At 34.6% G+C, this 19874-nt stretch overlaps 1 protein-coding gene across 3 annotated transcripts in view; it reads left to right on the top strand.

Annotated features, from left to right (window-relative positions):
- Positions 1 to 3854, top strand: part of ANTXR2 (ANTXR cell adhesion molecule 2) — a 159527-nt gene extending 155673 nt beyond the window's left edge. For all 3 annotated transcript variants that reach the window (XM_002814915.6, XM_002814916.4, XM_009240137.4), the window contains exon 17: positions 1954 to 3854. In XM_002814915.6, the coding sequence (XP_002814961.1) occupies positions 1954 to 1992 (39 nt within the window). In that variant the 3' untranslated portion in view covers positions 1993 to 3854. The remainder of the gene's footprint in view (positions 1 to 1953) is intronic.
- Positions 3855 to 19874: the final 16020 nt, after the last annotated feature.

Genomic DNA, 19874 nt, shown 5'->3' with positions numbered 1-19874 from the left:
TAAACTATCCAATTGCTTAAAGTAAATTAACACTCTACTAACCATTACTAGTCATCAACACTAAAGTTAATATGGTATATAGAACAGAAGTGGTCACAGAAGAATCCTTATATCTATATCCATTTAATAAGTGATAAAACACAAGTGAAAATAGAGGTTCATAATCAATTATTTTCAAAATTGTACAGAAAAGAGAAAACTATTACTTTTTGATCTACAAATACACAAGAAAAAGATGTCATTAATTTATATCTTTGCTGTCATAATATTCCTCATATATTTGTTCAATTCTGGAAAATTGCCAGAAGATAATATTTTAAATGTTGATCACTGTTGAATTTGCATAGTTCAAATCTATTTCTCATTGAATATATATACTACTGTGTTTTAGAAGCACTACTTTTTTTGGCTCAATTATTTGTGTATGATGTCATTTTCCTACCTGTCCCTCTTGAAAAAGTATTTCTAACCGTGAAACATAACGTGTTGTGAAAATAACACTTTTATTGTTTTATTGTGTTTTGGCAACATACATAGCTCCCTTAGCTAATCTAGAGAAGAGCACCTCTTCACTTAATATGCACTCTAAAAATCTTGTTTGAAAGTTCTAGGTAACACAAAAATACAGTCTGAGTACATGAGCTATGACTTGTATCAGTAAGGAATTTTGACCTCATTTTAATCTGATCTTCTATCTGCTGTTGTCCTACTTCCTTTTGCACTGATATGATTTGTAGACATTAACACAAAGTAATAAAAATTGGCAATTGTAGTAATAATGTTGCTTCCGAAAGTATTTAAAAGACAGATAATTTGATGAATGTTTGCCTTTTAGCAAAAACTAATGGAAACTCCTAGCTCTGTTTTGTTTTTATGCTTTTCTGTTTCTTCACTAATTTCTGAAATTTTCAAATTTAGTGAGCAGTCATTTTTGAGAGTAAAATGGACAAAAATTCGCTTTTATATTCCAACCATTCTTCTTCAACAATGTTTTGTTGCTTTTGAATTTTATCATGCTTTAGATATTAAAAACAAACTTACATTTAGAGGGAAATAAAGAGACACTCTAAAATCTAAAATGCTTTGAGAGCAGCTATTGTAAGAAATACAGAAATCTCAATAGGGTGATAATCCTGACCCTAACTTAGAAAGCACTGTGCTAGCTTTTGGCTGGTTGAGGAATCTGGGAATGATTTAGGTGGTACAGTGGATCAGTAGTGTCATACCAAAGAGAGAAAAGGAAAGTATCTTTTTATCACTAATTGGAAACTTTGTTTTCAAATATTTCTTGGATTATTTACAATACACATGGAACAGTGTGTCCACACAACCTTCACAGAAGTGTTAAGAAATTAGAATGGCAAATCCTCTTTAGAAATGTGTAAGTGCAAATAGTCACCATTTGAAATGAACACATCATGATGGTGCGCAGTGGTGAGAAATGGTCAGTAACAATGGACATGATTTTGCAAAAATCCTTCATAAAATGGAATTACAAAGAGATGACAATCCCTTTTTTGGGATTCCTCATCCTCAGTCTCTTACTGCTTACTAAATGTGATCCTCATGTATGCATTTTAGGAGCACCAGCTTGCATAAGAGAATATTTTCATTTTAATTCATTAAATAAAGAAGTATATTGGGTTGTGGCTTTGATATTTTTATGGCCATGATAGTAACGCTGTATTTTAGATAATAGTAACAAAATCTATTTCTGTAATTGTTTTTCCATATTAATTATACCATACCATCTCATAGGTGAACTTACTGTGGAAAGATCTGAATGAACCATCATGCTTTAACCCAAGAAAAAAAAATTATGACTTCATGTCTCATGTTAACATGGTACTTTCCTTGGGTAATTGTTTATTATCATGGTAGGAAAACTAGATGTTCTCATGCTTTTTCAATAATGGCTTCAATATTTCAATGTGGATTTATTTCTTTCTTCAGGGCCGGTGCATAAACTTCTCCCGAGTTCCATCTCAGTAAAAGGGAAGCAGGAAGACCAAGAAGGTACGAAGATGGCACATTTTCACATAGCTGATTTTCAACCAAATGAAAAAAATCAAGTGCATTTCAGAAGCTTTTGGAAGAGCATCTTAATTCCTCTCAGTCAGGAAATGTTTTCCCTGCCTTCTGCTTTGCTTGCGCCAAACATTTCCAAACACTTGTTCTGCCATCTACATGGGAGGTGATGAAACTCAGTGGTAACTCATGATTTATGACATTGAAAATAAAGAGGAACATTGACCTGCAGACTATGGTTTGTACAAGAAAGTTTGTTTGAATGTGTAGAAGAGGAAAAAGCAACAACAGCAACAACACGAAGATGATACCAAAACAAGGACTGCAAAACAACTAGCCATGATGGGAGACAGGAGTTTTTTACATGGAAACATGGCACTTGTGTTTTTATGTGGCAAGATCTTTATCCATAGGCAGAGTATGAAATTTCCCACTAGGCTAAGCAAATAAAGAAGTCCATTGCCTTATAGCTATGTCAGATCACAGAATCCTTCCAAGTCCTCTATCACAGTGTGCCTTATGGGAAGTTTCTGACTGGAAAATCTTGTCATTCTAACACTGAAAAGTGCACACGCATGACAAAATGTAGACAAGATGCCTCAAGGTATTGGTAGCAAGCAAGATTTTGCCCTTTAGTTTTCGAAGACACCTTTCTTTCGTTATGCACTCGGGACAAGAAAATTAATAGAGCGTTATTCCACAGAAAGACAGCCTCTAGCCAGAGATCTTGAGTGGAGTGCGAGGGACTCATGCTTTGCGAACTTGTCCCTGTGACTGGTAGATTCCCCCTTTTCCTGTGTTTAGGATTTAGTAGTGCATAAAGCATTAATATCCATAAACATACCTAGAAGTTTGTTTTGCTTTTAATTTAAAGGAAGCAGTAACCACAAAGCTTCCGCTCAGGGTTTTTTCTTTCTTCAAGTCTCCAAGGGCTCTTCAGCGTCGCAAGCCAGCAACTCTCTTTGCATGAAAATTTCAAAGTTTAATTAATATAATTAAAAGCAACAGCAAGCAGCAGCCTGTGAAGATTTTGCTCATCTTTTTTATGCCTTTTGACATTGAATGACCTATTACTGTATGCGCATTACTTGGATTTTGAGGGGCACTCTACCTTAGTTATGATTCAGTAGAGGAAAAAGACCTCCTTTCTTAAATTTACAAATTAAATCTTCAGGAGGGTCGCCATCACAAAACATTGATGATGTATGTATTATAATTTTTTAGAAAAACCACCATCATGTCACGTCGACGGTGCCAAATTATGTTAGCGTGAGCAGAAACACCATGGGGGAGGAAGGCAGCAGCTGAAGAAAAAAGCTCAAATGATCTAGTCACTTTCGATACTGTACTTCAGATGCGAAATGGATATTCGACTGGAAACCTGACAAAGTGCGCCTGCTTTGATGTGAACTGGTATAGACAATGACCAGTGGCTGGGTCAGTGGGATGTCTCTCTGCGAGCACAAAGGCTTATCAAATGACACTAAAAATAAGTTCAACAACCATCACATTGGAAGGGAGAAGGTGAACATTTCATGTTTGGCGGGCATGTGAGTGCACAAGATGGAAAGAGCGATTGGAGCATCCTGGTATAATTACCCCCATTGTGCTCTTAATGGAAATTTCAAAGGATGGGAGTATTCTGTTGGTTGGTGTCCAGGTTTGTGGCACTGTTCCAAGAGGCCTTACACACACACACAAATATATAATTTTCTATACATATATATCCTCTAGCTTGAAACTTTTGCTCAAGTTTATTTATGTCACTGGCTGGCTGGATCCAAAGTCATGTGTCCACACATTCATAAATAAAAATTTTACCTATGCCTGTGCTACCATTTCTTTAAGCCCACATAAAGCTAATGCCTTCTTGGGTTGAATATGCAGTTGTTATGCTTAGTTTCAGGGATGGAATTCTATTCAGTTCCAAAATGTCCCTCATGTTCACAGATGATACTATTGGCAGTAGCTGCATATGCAAGTGTAACTTGGAAACCTGATATAGTATACCCAACCCTTTCTGCAATGAGTTATTATATCCCTTTGTTCTGCATTTGCATCTGGAAAAAGACCTAATGCGGCTTCCTTAAATGGGCACTTCATTTCTGATGAGTGCACACCAATTATTGCTATTTTAATATCATTGAGAATACTACAGAAGCTAAAGCTATGTTTCTTTGGTAACTACTTTAAATTTCTCTAGAATTATGTAGCATACTTATATTTTGCTGCATGAACAATGTAAATTAACCTCTGCCTTTAAATGGAAAAATAACTTTCTGTAGATTGTTATACAGCTACTATCAAGAGCTCTTAATGAAGAGGAAGTGGCAATGGTCTATATGTAGACTGAAAAAATACCATTAATAAAGTTCAAAGACTGATGGAATTTCATTGCCCTTAAAGATATGAACCAGATCTGTTTTATGCTTTTCTCCAATTATACTAACTAGCAGTTGAAAAGAATTTGTTTTAAAGAGTGTTATTTTCTTACCAAAAGACCAGATCAAAAATCCCTATACTTTTCCACCAAAAGAAGATTAAAATAAAGCCATTTCTATAAATTTAATGGCACTTTATATTTTATATAGAGAAATAGCTTCTGTTTGATTTTCTGGACACCATGTCAGTCAAGATCTACTTTCTGTGTAAAAATGAATAAGTCTTGCACATAATCCATTCGTGTTGCATAAGGTTGCAAAAACAATTAAGTGGGAAATGACTCCTAACTTATGTGTCTACTCTGCCTAGAAAGAAAGTTTTGAAGGCATCTATATATATTTCATAACAATGTCTGTTCTTTATGGATTTGATCCATAAATATTTATCTATCTGAAAACTTTGATACTTGGAATGTTTTCCTTAGAGCATTTGGTGCTCCAAGAAAAAACATTTGGTGCTAAGAGTTGCAGCACTGATGCCTTTCCCCAAGTTAATTCTATTTTAAAAATTTATATCTCCTTCCCAATGAGATGCAGAGTAAAATTTGAGACCCTCCATTGACTAGGGAGCAGCATCTGTCATCTATGGTTAATTACTGTTTTGACAAAACTATAGAAGGTTTAAACCCCCATGTATTTCAAATTGTTAGAGAAAGAAGTAGTTTGCTTATATTTCCCTTGAACTTTATTCTAACCATTTAAATAATAAATTATTCAATATTTGTTATAATAAATCCTTACTAGATACAAGATTTGGGTGTTCCTGTGAACTTAACTTTATTATCTAAATATCGCTAACCATTGTTTACTGCTCAGAGGCAGATACATTTGTTTATTTTAAAATTGAAACAAATTCTATATTGTGGATAATTAGGTGTTTAAAACATTTTGATAGACCAGCTTATGTATGTTATTTTTGAAATTTAAGAAGGCAGAATGTAATTAGGTCACATTTACAAGTATAAGGAATTATAACTTCCTACTCCATGCATATATTGTATATTGGTTAGCTTTTACTAGCATTTTCTACAGCATCACATTACTTTAGAAAGTTTTTGAGAGTTTCATTACTACTGGAAAAGTTTGGTGGGTATATGTACACAGGAAAGAAATATATGCATCATTTCAATATGAAAGGAAATACATAATCTAGAAACATAGAATAACTCTTGGTACATCTGTTACGTAGTTAAGGAAAGAAACAGGCAGGTGAGGCTGGAGAACGTTGTCTATTTGTAGGAAATAAAGTCAGTGCAGACGCATATTCTAGTTTAGAGATAGATTAGTATTGTGCTTAGTGAATTTCTATGACATATTTCTGAGAACACTTTAGTATATTTCCACACCTACTTTAGTATATTTCCATACCTACTGGAATCTAACTCAGTCGATTGGATAAAAGAAAGACTGTTTTGTTGTTGTTTTTGAAAATCCATAATGTAGCAGGTCCTGCGCTGGTTTTTTAATGTATTTTATTTTTGTGCTCTCCTGCCAAAAGAAAAGGCTGATAAGTAAGTACACGTTACAACATGTAAATTTGTATGAAAATATGCTTGTTTAGATTGCTCTACAATAACTATATTAAGGTAAATTTTGTGTGTGTGTGTGTGTGTGTGTGTGTGTGTGTGAGAGAGAGAGAGAAACAGAGGGAGAATCGACTCAATGTGTTTTCTACAAAGAGTCTTAGCTTAGGAATCAGGTAACAGAGAGGTCCTAGACCATAGACCCAGCCATCAACTAGCTTGCTGATGTTGAACAGATCAACTCTCAACCATAGACTGAAGATGGAATGAAGATATCAAAAGTTCCTTTTAGCACTGACTAGATTTTTTTTTTTTTTTTTTTTTTAAACAGAGTCTCACTCTGTCACCCAGGCTGGAGTTCAATGGCATGGTCTGGGCTGCCTGTAACCTCCTCTTCCTGGGTTCAAGTGATTCTCATCCCTCAGCCTCCTGAGTAGCTGGGATTACAGGCACACAACACCATACCCAGCTAACTCTTGTATTTTTGGTAGAAATGGGGTTTCGCTATGTTGCTCAGGCTGGTCTCAAACACCTGGCCTCAAGTGATCCTCCTGCCTCAGCCTCCCAAATGCTGTGATTACAGGCACAAGCTACTGCACCAGGCCTCTGACTACAATTCTATAAATATGGTTAGGTTGGAGGTTTTAGTATTTTTGTATCTCATATTTATATCAATATGACTGGCTTCTTTATCTGTAGTGTGTAGTAATACTAGTTCTGTAAACTGTCAGTTGCAAAAAAAAATACCTTGAACTATAGTATATGTTGATAATTAGCCATAATAATTTCTTAGTTAATTTCTTATAACTAAATTTGTCAAAGAGGCAACTTGTAGTTTATATCTGATGAAATCTCTAAAAAGATGGGTAAAACATTGGGAAATATATCCATGTACTTCACTCTGGTTTCATAGGTTTAGTAAGTGTCTCAAAGACATATATAAAGAAACACAGAAATTGTTAGGAGATATTTATGCTACCAGTTTTAATAATTGGGATACTTTGTATAGTGCAGAAAGAAAAATTACTAAACTCCTTTTTTAGTCAAAATTGGAAAAAAAGTCTTAATTGACAGTTATTATGCCTGTGCTGCCCATAGCAAGTATTCAGTGGAAAATACTTTACTAAGTAATTTGAACACAGCTTAAAATCCATAGTATGTTACAATTGCTAGCCTTTCACAAAGTTTGCGTTGTCTTAATGTAGAAGGATACTGTGATCTAAGAATTCACAATTTTAAAAAGTGGAACATAAATAGGGTTTCCTAATTACCATGAAGTTATTTGTATCTTAGATGAATTATATTTACAACATTGTAAATGTCAGTGGGTGATCCAAAATAAATTGTTAAAGTTATTAAAATGTACATTTAAGTAGGTTTCAGTTTGACTAGAAACAATTGGCAAGAAGGCAAGAACTAAACTTCTAGAGCAGGGGTCCCATCCCCCAGGTCATGGACTGGTACTGGTCCATGGCCTGTTAGAAGCCAGGCCACACAGCAGGAGATGAGTGGGAAGCAAGTGCAACTTCATGTGTATTTACAGCCATTCCCCATCGCTCGCATTACCACCTGAGCTGTGTCCCCTGTGAGATCAGCAGCAGCATTAGATTCTCAAGGAGCACAAACCCTATTGGAACTGTGTGCAAGGGATCTAGGTTGCACATTTCTTATGAGAATCTAATGCCTGATGATCTGTTGTTGTCTCCCACCACCCCCAGATGGGACCATCTAGTTGCAGGAAAACAAGCTCAGACTCCCACTGATTCTGCATTATAGTGAGTTGTATAATTATTTCATTATATATAACAATGTAATAATAATAGAAATAAAGTGCACAATAAATGTAATCCACTTAAATTATCCTGAAACCATCCCCACCCCCCACTCCCCGGTCTGTGGAAAAATTGTCTTCCACGAAACTGGTCCCTGGTGCCAAAAATATTGGGTATGGTTGTTCTAGGGTGTAGACTACGAAAAAGATATGCATTGTCTCCATGAACTAAAAGGCAAAGTGATTTTAAACAATTTAGATGCCAAACAAAGAAACCGAAAGCTTCCAAAGTCATAAATGATAGAGAAAGGAAATTGTTACATCATGTGCCAAATTAGAAGCAAATCTAAACTTCTTAGCATGCTTATGTGTTCCACCATCTGATTTGTATAAGTAATTGGGGAAAGAAAAACTCACAATATAAAACAAGATTGACTAGTTCTAGCAGATGACACCTGTAAATAGAATTTTTACTAGTTGAAATTCTGATGTGAAATGAAGCCATTATTATTATCACAATAAAATGTTCTTTTTAGTTCTTTTTTTAATATCCTCTAGTTCTGAAAGTCTCTGTTAATTAAACAGCAATGACAGACCTGCATCTTCTGTAAATACTTTGTTTGTGTGAGGCTGTCACATGGAAAGAAAGATTATATTTTAAACAATATGTTCAAGTGTAAAAAATCTTCAACAAATTCTTAATGTTTTAAAAAATGGGGAAAATTTTAGTAGTTTTAACATCTTGGAATTCTTCATAATAAGCTAGGTATCTCAGAAAGTTTGAAAAGATTTTAAATAATTGTTTTAAAGGATATCAAAGACTAAATTATGACCTGGAATATTCAGTGTACTTTTGCTCATTTTGAGAGGTAGTGATATGATTACAATAACACAATACTAAAAAAAGAAAAGAAAATTAGAATGACATTATTGGTAGCTCAGCATCTCTGTATTACTGTCAACACTCAAAAAGCTCAGGTGGTGAATTTATACAGTTAAATCAATGATTTTTAAAATTCTAACTCAGAATGATAGAGAAAAGCCAATCTATAATTTATTTTAAAACTATAACATTTATTGAGCTGGCAGAGTAAAAATAGCATACTCCTCAAATTATTCCTTTAAAATCATAAATAAAACAGAAGGTATCACTTTGCCTTAAAAATATTTTCCTTAATTTCAAAAATCAGTCTGATAAATCTCAACCCAGGGTCATTACTGCATATGTTTATCGTTTCTAACTTTCCAAGAACACTTTGAACATCAATTAAATTGAGAAGAGAGGGCTTGTATTAGTTTCCTCTTGCTACTGTAACAAATTACCACAAACAGTTGCTTAACACAACACAAATGTATTCTCTTACAGTTCTGGAGATCAGAAGTCCAAAATCTGTTTCAATTAGGTAAAGTTAAGGTTTCAAGAGGACTAGCTCTTTCTAGAGGCTCAGAGAGGAGAACTTATTTCTTTGCCTGAAGTAGCTTCTAGCGGCTGCCAGTATTCCTTAGCCTGTGGCCCCTTCCTTCATCCTCAAAGCCTAGCACTCCAAGCTCTGCTTCAGTCATTGCATCCCCTGTTGTGGCTGCTCTGCTGCCTCCCTCTTGTAAGGACCACTCTGACCACATTGAACCCACTTAGATTATCCTAGATAATCTTTCTGTGTCAAAACCTTTAACATAATCATGCCTGCAGAGTCCTTTTTGCCGTAGAAGGTAACAATCACAGGTTCTGGGGATTAGGATGTGGACATCTTGAGGGTCCATTGTTCAGCCCACAACAAAGCTTATAATCATGTTCATTTTATTGAATATTTGCTTGTATCTGACACCATAAGAAGATATACAAGATGAATTGCGCTTTCTACTTTAGAACCTTACCTGCCCAAATTTCTTGTTACACTGTTTTTTTCTTTTGTTTTGTTTTGTTTTTGTAACTCCACTTGTCCCCTTTCTACTGCTTTATATTTTACTTGAGATTTTTCTCAGAAAAGGAAAAATGCCAGGGAATAAATACTTGGAAGATTTTCGCCAGATGAAAAACTTTGTCCAAAACTGAGAAACGTATGTCAGGTTATTGTTGCCTCTGGAGCATTTCCTTGGCCTATCTGCACATGCCCGGAAGTTAACCTAGAGTCAGTGCCTGTAATATTTTCTTCTGTCATACTGAAAATCTACTTGGTATTGAAACATCACCAGCGACAAAGAACAAAAATAAGTTGATATTCTAATGTTAACATCAGTAATAGACATATGAGTCTTAGAAAGCTTTCCCCACCTGGTAATTGTTTTTTCCAGAATTAAAAAAAAAAAAGAGAGAGTGATTTTAAAGTCAATAAAACTAGACCAAGTGTGGTGCCGCATGCCTGTAATCCCAGCATTTTGGGATGCCAAAGCTGGTGGATTGCCTGAGGTCAGGAGTTCGAGACCAGCCTGCCCAACATGGTGAAACCCCATCTCTACTAAAAATACAAAAATTACCCAGGCGTGGTGGTGGGCACCTGTAATCCCAGCTATTTGGGAGACTGAGGCAGGAGAATTGCTTGAACCCAGGAGGTGGAGGTTGCAGTGAGCCGAGATAGTGCCACTGCACTCCAGCCTGGGTGACAGAGCGAGACCCTGTCTCACAAAACAACTAAAAATAAGAATAAATAAATGCAATAAAACTAACACCCATTTTAAATATTTTTCAAGTAGTAATCTCAAAGAAGACATCAATAAAATTGAGAAACTCTAAAATGAAAGAAGTAAAAGGGATCAGATTCTCCCAGTAGATTTTCCCCAAAACATAACATTATGTGCCATGCACCTTAAGTTCTCAGAAATAAATTATTGTATACACGCAATAGGAATAGTTTCCACATCTCTCATATTTTTGTACTTTATATAGCTACACATGCACACACAGACACTCCTTTCTAAGTACAGTTACATTTGAAAATGCTGTGAATGACCTACAATATGAGCTTTCATATACTTTGTGATCCTAAAACTATCCCTGATTATTCATGTGAAGTAATTTGACATCTGTAAATAGTGAGTTCGTAACATGTTTAGAGGAAATCAGGCAAATCGCTTGATAACATTAATAACTTATATATTATTTTACAATTTTCCAAAGTGTTTTTATATATTTTTTGTTGTTTTTATTTAATAAATATATACCAGATGCTAATGACATATACAGTGCTAATTTGGCCAAAATCTAGGCAAATTTTATGATAAATTGCATTATAAGGGTATGGGTGAAGGGTGGAAGGACCTTCTCTTGATACTCAGTAAAAAAGTCTTATAGCATGAATCCTGAGTGGCCCATTTAAAAATAAACCCTGATCACATAAAATGAGATTTAATGCTAAATGAGGCCTGTTTTATACAGGTGCCCCTAGATAAACTGTGCGGCTGAGAGTATCTCATTTTGCTGCCACACAATTTTCAGTGTACATTAACAGCCTTCCCGTGAAATCAAAATGCTTTTAAATCATTCTGTTTGTTGCAAAACATTACTTTGGTGTATGTACAGAGAAGTTTAGCCACATAAAAACTTAATATCCCCTAAGGGTAAACAAAACAAAACAAAATACCATAAAAATGATGAGGTTAAGAAGGTTTACATGATTCCAAGCAAAAGGCGGGGGTTCCTTGGAAATTATTTTCACGGCTAGCTGAAGGACCTTTTGATAGCGATCATTGCTTTATCACAATTGCAGAAGCAGTTAATGTTGAACAAGAAAGGAAAGAAAACCCAAGACAGTGAAAGGATAATTAACTAAGAGTCTTAGTTTTAATTTCCAAGGATTATATGGTGATGTGATTATTTCACAATGGAAAACTGAACAGATAGATTTATATTTTGCTGTTTTACCTTGTGATAATAAACTATCCCAGGTATTTATTCTACTTTAACATCGACATGTGCTCCTCATTTTACCAACTGATCCACACAAATCAGGTAACGAAAAATGTTGCTTTGGATGAAACCAGGCACTTCAACTTTACAGCCCTCCACAGCTCTCTAATTTTCTGATAGCCCCTGGAGAATGGCATGAATGACGTGTCTGGGGTGGAGTCCTGGATGTTAGCTGTGCTTAATAGCCAGAAGTGAAAAACCCTTCCAATTAAGCAAAAGATGATAGGTCAGGGAGTCTGGTTTTATTGCCAATAGAAAGGAGCCAAAAGCTGACCAAGAAGGTCAGCCATCATGCAGCAATTATACCAGAGATGAAGACCAACAGTAAGAACAAAGCGGAGAGAAAGGAAACTGCCTTGAATTTGAGCATTTATCAGCTTAATTAATGAATATTGGCAGATGCCTGTCTTGTGCCCGTCTCTGCAGTAGACAATGGGATACTGCAGCAAGAAAGATAACTATTCTCAGCAATCTTGTCTGCAAGTGAAGACAGACACTGATAAGATGCAAGTGTCATGAGTTCTGTAAAGGGGAAATTTAGAAGTGCGATGAGAACATGTAATGGGAAGGGGCTAGCCTAGCTGGAGTCATTAGAGAAGGCAGTGAAATGTTTGCTGAAACTGGGAAAACGAGTACATGTTTCCCTACTCCCTCACTCCCTCTTCCCTCCCTCCCTTCCTCCCTCTCCCCCTTCCTTCCTTCTTTCCTTCCTTCCTTCCTTCCTTTTCCTTCCTTTCCTACTTACTTAGCAACACACCTGGCAGAATGTCTGGCAAATAATAGGCTCTTAATAAATATATTGATGAGCTGGAAAATTATTATTCAGACTTCTAGTTTCTGCAAGAGAAAGAAGTCCCATTCTTACTAGGTCCTCCCTCTTACAATGAAAAAACCCTGGACATAACCCAACAACAACAAAAAAAGAAGTCTCTAAAATGTGTCAAGACTGCTTAAGGTCCTCAGACCTGAGGAACAATACAAAGGTGAATCCTGGGTTTCTTTATTGTTCCACATATTTCAGACAGGATACTGCAGAGACCTCCAACAAGGAATGTCAGCAGGCACAGACACTAGTACCTCCCCTGAGACAGAACCTATATTGATGGGTACAGAGCACAAGCAGGCGTATCTTGTCACCTAGTGTCCACCTTGAAACATGAATTAAACAACAGAGATTGGCAGAGTGGATTAAAAAAAGATTCCCTAACAATATGCTATCCACAAGAAACTCACTACAAATAGAATAACATAGATTTCAAATAAAAGATGAAAAAAGATATGCTATGCAAATATAAATTTTTAAAAAAGCAAGAGTGACTATACTAATAATCAGATAAAGTCATCTTCAGGACAAAGAATATTACTTGAGACAAAAAGAGATATTATATAATGATAAAAGAGCCAGTCTTCCAAAAAGACATAATATCCTAAACATACACATGCCAAAAACAAAAAGAGTAGAGCCTCAAAATATATGAAGCAAAAATTGACAGAGCTGATAGAGGAGAAATAAATAAATCAACAGTTATAGCTAAACACTCAAATACTCAAATCCCACCAATTAATAGAACTACTAGACAGAAAAATCATAAGAATATAGAATTGAACAACATAACCAACCAACAGTATTTAATTGACATATATATATAGCACTAACTACCAAATAGCAACAGAATATACATTTTTTTTCAAATGTCCATGGAACATTCATTGAAGCAGATCATTTTCTAAGAGGCTGCGTTATCCCACGTATTTTGATATGCAGGGAGGGAAATATGTAGCACTAAATGCTTACATTAGATAAAAGGAACAGTCTCAAATCAATAAATTCCTACCTCTGGAAACTAGGAGAAAAAGGGTAAAATAAACTAAAAACAAGTAGAAGAGAGAAAATAGTAAAAATAATAACAGAAATCAATGGAATTGAAAACAAACACAACAGAGAAAAATCAATGAAGCAAAGAGCTGGGTTCTTCAAAAGAATCAACAAAATTGATAAACCTCTGGAAAGACTGACAAAGATTTTTTGAAAAGACAATAATCATCAATGTTGGAAACAAGATAGATAATGTCACTGGAGATTCTTCAGCCATTGAAAGGATAATCAGAGAACATAATAAACTGCTTTCCTTAGAAATTTCTTAATGACAAGCAATGGACCAATTCTTCAAAAACCAGAAACTAACAAAACTCAACTAAGATGAAACAATCTGAATAATCAATAACCATTAAAGAAATTGAATTTTAATTACCCCAACCCCCAAAATCCAGTTCTACACCATTTCACTGGTGAATTCTATCAAACATTTAATAAGGAATTAACACCAATTTTCACAATCTATTCCATGAAAAAATAAAGGAAGTACTTTCCAACTCATTTTATGAGGCTGCAGAACCAGACCAAAAATGTATTTAAAAAAACACACAAAAGTAAACTATACCATTATCTCTCCTAAACTTAGGTAATAAATTGTCAACAAAATAATACATGTTGAACCCAGCAATGTATAAAAAGAACTATATACCATACAAAGTAGTAGTAGTTTCAGATGTGCAAGGGCTGATCAACTTTTAAAAATCTATGTAATCTACGATATCAACGGGCTAAAGAAGAAAAACTATATGCTCATGTCAGTTAATGCAAATAAAGCATTTAGCCAAATCCAATATTTATTACTGATGAAAACTCTCAGCAAATTAGGAACAAAGGGTAACTTCTGAACTTCACAAAAGAGAATCACAAAAAAACTATATCTAATATCATACTTAATGGTGAAAGACTGAATGTCTACTTAAAATCAGAGACAAGATAAAGATGTCTACTGTCAGGCATTATTATTATTCAGCATAGTCTCAGCAAGAAAAAGAAACAAAAGACATACACATTGGGAAGGCAGAAATAAAACTGTCCATACTTACAGAAGACACAATTGTCAATGTAGAAAATCTTAAAGAATCTACAAAAATATTCCTAAAGCCGATAAGTAAATTCACAGGGTAAGTAGTTTCACAGAATACAAGACGATTATACAAAAATCAATTGCATTTCTATATATTAACAATAAAAATGTGGAAACAGGTATTTGAAACACTATATGATTTACAATTACTTCAATAAAATGATATGTATAAAATTAATGCACAGGCTCCATGTATTAAAATTTACATAATACTAATGAAAGAAATTAAAGTCCTAAAAAATTGAGAGACATGTTATTGAATTGGAAGACTCAATATAGTAAAGATGTCAATTCTCCCCACACTAATCTATGGGCTTAATACTATTCCTATCAAAATTCCAGAAAGGCTTACCTAAAGTTATATGCAAAAACACAGGCCCTAGAATAACTAAAACAATTCTGAAAAAGAAGGATAAAGTGAGAGGAGTTAGTCTATCCAATATTAAGCCCTATTAGCTTCCATAATCAAGATAATGTGGTATTGGAAGAAAGATAGATAGATACACAAATAAATAAAACAGAATAAAGAACTCAGAAATAGACCTACAAATATGCCTGGCTGATTTTTGACAGAGGTATAAAAGCAATGAAATATAGGAAGAATATGATTTTCTATAAACGGTAATAGAACAACTGACCTTTTGGCTTTGTGAAAAACCCTGTTAAGAAGATGAAAAAACAAGCTACACACTGGCAGAAAATATTTACAAAATTCGCATCTGACAAAGAACTATATCTAGTTATTTATATATATCTAGAATATATAAATAACTCTCAAAAGTTACCAGTAAAACAACAACAAAATCCCCTCAACAAAGAAACTATCCAACTATAAAATGGGCAAAAAACATAGACATTTTAGTAAAGAGGATACATAGAGGGCAAATAAGCATATGAAAAGACATTCAACCTCATTATTCATTATGGAAATGCAAATTGGAACCACAATGAGATGTTATTTCACACCTATCAGAATGGCTAAACTAAAAAGTAGTAACAACATCAAATGCTGATGAGGATGTAGAAAAACTAGATTTCTACAATGTATTACTCATATATTATGTGGTGTAAATGTAAAATGGTAAGGCTACTCTGGGAAACATTTTGGCAGTATTATAAAACAAAACATGTAATTACTATAAGGCCTGAAAATTGCACAATTGAACATTTATCCCGGATAAATCAAAATAAATGTTCATAGCAGCTTGACTTGTGGTTGCCAAAATCTGAAAACAACTTAGATATCCTTCAGCTGGTGAATTTTTAAATAATCTGTAGTATAGTCTTATCTGGAATACATCTCAATAATAATAAAGGAATGAACTATTGGTACACACAGTAAGTTGGATGAATCTCCAGTGAATTATACTGAGTGAAAAATGTCAATCCCAAAATGTTACATACTGCACAACAAAATGATAGAAATGAAAAAGTAGTTGCCAAGGGTAAGGGACCAAGTAAAGACAGGAAGACAGGTAAGGCTATAAAATGTCAAAAGGAGAGATCCTTGAAACAATAATATTTTCTCTATTGTGACTGTCCTAGTGCTGACATCCTAGTTGTGATATTGTACTATTCAAATACTATGACTTTAGAAGATGTTATCATTAGATGCCTGATATAGGATATACAGACTCCCTCTATTATATGTGTATGAATATACAATTATCTCAAAAATGAAAAGGTAAAAGAAACTCAAAAAATGATATTTCTAATGTTAAATAAACATTCTACTAATAAGTTTTAATGATGTATTGCGTAGATTATATTTCATAGAATCATTTTTATTTTTAATTGTATACTATTTTTCGCTTTAAAATATTGTTTTAAAATGTATTATACAGTAATTTTGACATTTTTGGTGAGCGTGTATGTGTGCATGTGTGAAGTTCTGTGAACCATAATATATTTATAGATTTGTATAAACACTACTACAATCAGAATACGGAATAGTACCACTCCCCCAAAAGACCTCAAATCATCACCTTTTAGTCACAAACCCCTCTCCAAACCTGACAGGCTCTCCATTATTATAGCTTTACCATTGTGAGAATGAAAAATAAATGGAATTATATATTAATAGTATGGAAACTTTTGAGGCTGGCTTCTTTCACTCATCCAAGTTGCAGCATATATAAATAGTTGATGTTATTTATTACTGAATAGTATTCCACTGTAGGGATATGCCACAATTTGTTTATCTGTTCACCTGTTGATGGACATTTGTGTTGTTTTCAGTTTTTTGCAATTATGAATAGAGCTGCTATGAACATTTGTATACAAGCCTTTGTATGTTTATGTTGTATGAACATATGCATCTTGCTTGGGTAAATAGGAATGGGACAATGATAGGTGCATTTTAACTTTTTAACAACTGCCACACTGTCCCCCAAAGGGATTGTAGCATTTTATATTTCAAAAATTTTTGTTTGTTTCTGACTTGTAGCCCTTCAATGGCTCCAGTTTGTCCATAGGTTAAGAAATTTAAAGACTTTACCATGGCAGGTGTGTCAGTCAAGTTCTTTGTGGCATTCGATACAAATGAATTATATAAGTAGCCCATAAGCTAGCACTTCCTGAGCCTGCTTTTCTGACCTGGGTGACTATGCCTAGAAAATCAAATGAAAGGACATGAAAGGCACAGATACAGAGGAAAGATCAGAGGGTGGGGACTAAAATACCAGGTTGAGGAAGCAAACATATATGTAGGAAATATTTGAAGTCAGATCTCTAACCAAAAATTTTATAAGTAGACCAGTCTGATACAGACACTGCTGTTGCCACAAGCAAACACATAGGCTGTGACTTCCACCTAGATTTATAAGGAGATGAAATTACTGAATTATATGATTGGAACGCAAATATTGTACAACCAAAAGCGTGATGAAATATTTGCCGGAACATATGATGTTTTTTTGTAGTCTAGAGTCTAGCTCTCTGTCAACCTGGTCACTTACTATCTACATCCAAATCACACAATTAAGTGTGTTTGAAATTGCTGCAACATCCAAGTAGCTTGATTATTTTTATTATTTTCACAAATTGACTGATGTTGCTGTTTCTCTTTTTTTCCCTGAATTATAGCACAAGGGGTTAAGCTTTCCTTTGCAAAAGAGCTAATTAACACCTGTGTGTGAGTGTACATGTGTGTGAGTGTGTGTATGTGTGAACATTCTTTTGAACTACTTGAACTTGTTAGTTTGATTCAACATTAAAAGGCCTCAAGGCCACAGCTATAATGAGATTCACATTTTGGAGTTTACATTGGTATAGTAATACATTTCATGCCTTTGTTCTATAATTTGCCTAATCAAATAAAATGAGATCAAGCATTACACTGGAATGGTCCAACCTCCCCATTCATACAAAGTTACATTTAGCTAATCACATAAGAAATTACTCCTTTCCCAGGGATTTGTTTGCATTTGTAAGCTAGTTAGAAGGCTGAATTTATAATCAGTCTATTCTATTCCTCTATTAATATCTACTGAGCCCTTGAGATATAGCCAGAGGGGCTGATAAACTAAATTTTCAATTTTATTTAATTTTAATTAATTTTAATTTAAATAGCCATATCCTGTGACTAGTGTCTACTCTGTTGGACAGTGCAGGTATAAAGGTCCATAAACTCACTTCATTCATACATACACTTAGTCATTAAAACTATAACTTGTATTTATGACAAACTCACAGCCAATATCATACTGAATGGGCAAAAATTGGAAGCATTCCCTTTGAAAACCAGCACAAGACAGGGATGCCCTCTCTCACCGCTCCTATTCAGCATTGTATTAGAGGTTCTGGCCAGGGCAATCATGCAAGACAAAGAAATAAAGGGTATTCAATTAGCAAAAGAGAAAATCAAATTGTCTCTGTTTGCAAATGACATGATTGTATATTTAGAAAACCCCATCATCTCAGCACAAAATCTCCTTAAGCTGATAAGCAATTTCAGCAAAGTCTCAGGATACAAATTCAATGTGCAAAGGTCACAAACATTCCTATACACCAATAACAGACAGAGAGCAAAATCATGAGTGAACTCCCATTCACAACTGCTAGAAAGAAAATAAAATACCTAGGAATACAACTTACAAGGGATGTGAAGGACCTCTTCAAGGAGAACTACACACCACTGCTCAAGGAAATAAGAGAGGACACAAACAAACGGAAAAACATTCCATGCTCACGGATAGGAAGAATCAATATGAAAATCAATATGAAATCAATATGAAAATGGCCATACTGCCCAAGGTAATTTATAGATTCAATGCTATCCCCATCAAGTTACCACTGATTTTCTTCAAAGAATTGGAAAAAACTGCTTTAAATTTCATATGGAATCAAAAAAGAGCCCACATAACCAAGACAATCCTAAGTAAAAAGAACAAAACTGGAGGCATCACACTATGTGACTTCAAACTACACTACAAGGCTACAGTAACCAAAACAGCATGGTACTAATACCAAAACAGATATATAGACCAATGGAACAGAACAGAGGCCTCAGAAATAACGCCACACATCTACAATCATCTGATCTTTGAAAAACCTGACAAAAACAAGAAATGTGGAAAGGATTCCCTATTTAATAAATGGTGTTGGAAAAACTGGCTAGCCATATGCAGAGAGTTGAAACTGGATCCCTTCCATACACCTTATAGAAAAATTAACTGAAGATGGATTAAAGACTTAAATGTAATACCTGAAACCATAAAAACCCTTGAAGAAAACATAGGAAATACCATTCAAGACATAAGCATGGGCAAAGACTTCATGACTAAAACACCAATAGCAGTGGCAACAAAAGTCCAAATTGACAAATGGGATCTAATTAAACTAAAGAGCTTCTGCACAGCAAAAGAAACTATCATCAGAGTGAACAGGCAACCTACAGAATGGGAGAAAATTTTTGCAATCTATCTACCTGACAAAGGGCTAATATCCAGAATCTACAAAGAACTTAAACAAATTTACAAGAAAAAAATAACCCCATCAAAAAGTGGGCAAAGAATATGAACAGACACTTCTCAAAAGAAGACATTTATGCAGCCAACAAACATATGAAAAAAAGCTCAACATCATTGGTCATTAGAGAAATGCAAATCAAAACCACAATGAGATACCATCTCACGCCAATTAGAATGGTGATCATTAAAAAGTCAGGAAACTACAGATACTGGAGAGGATGTGGAGAAATAGGAATGCTTTTACACTGTCAGTGGGAGTGTAAGTTAGTTCAACCAT

This window comes from Pongo abelii, chromosome 3 (assembly GCF_028885655.2).
Source record: "Pongo abelii isolate AG06213 chromosome 3, NHGRI_mPonAbe1-v2.0_pri, whole genome shotgun sequence".
NCBI classification, from domain to species: domain Eukaryota; kingdom Metazoa; phylum Chordata; class Mammalia; order Primates; family Hominidae; genus Pongo; species Pongo abelii.
Note: the sequence above shows the minus strand (reverse complement) of the source record. Positions and strands in the feature narration are given on the sequence as shown.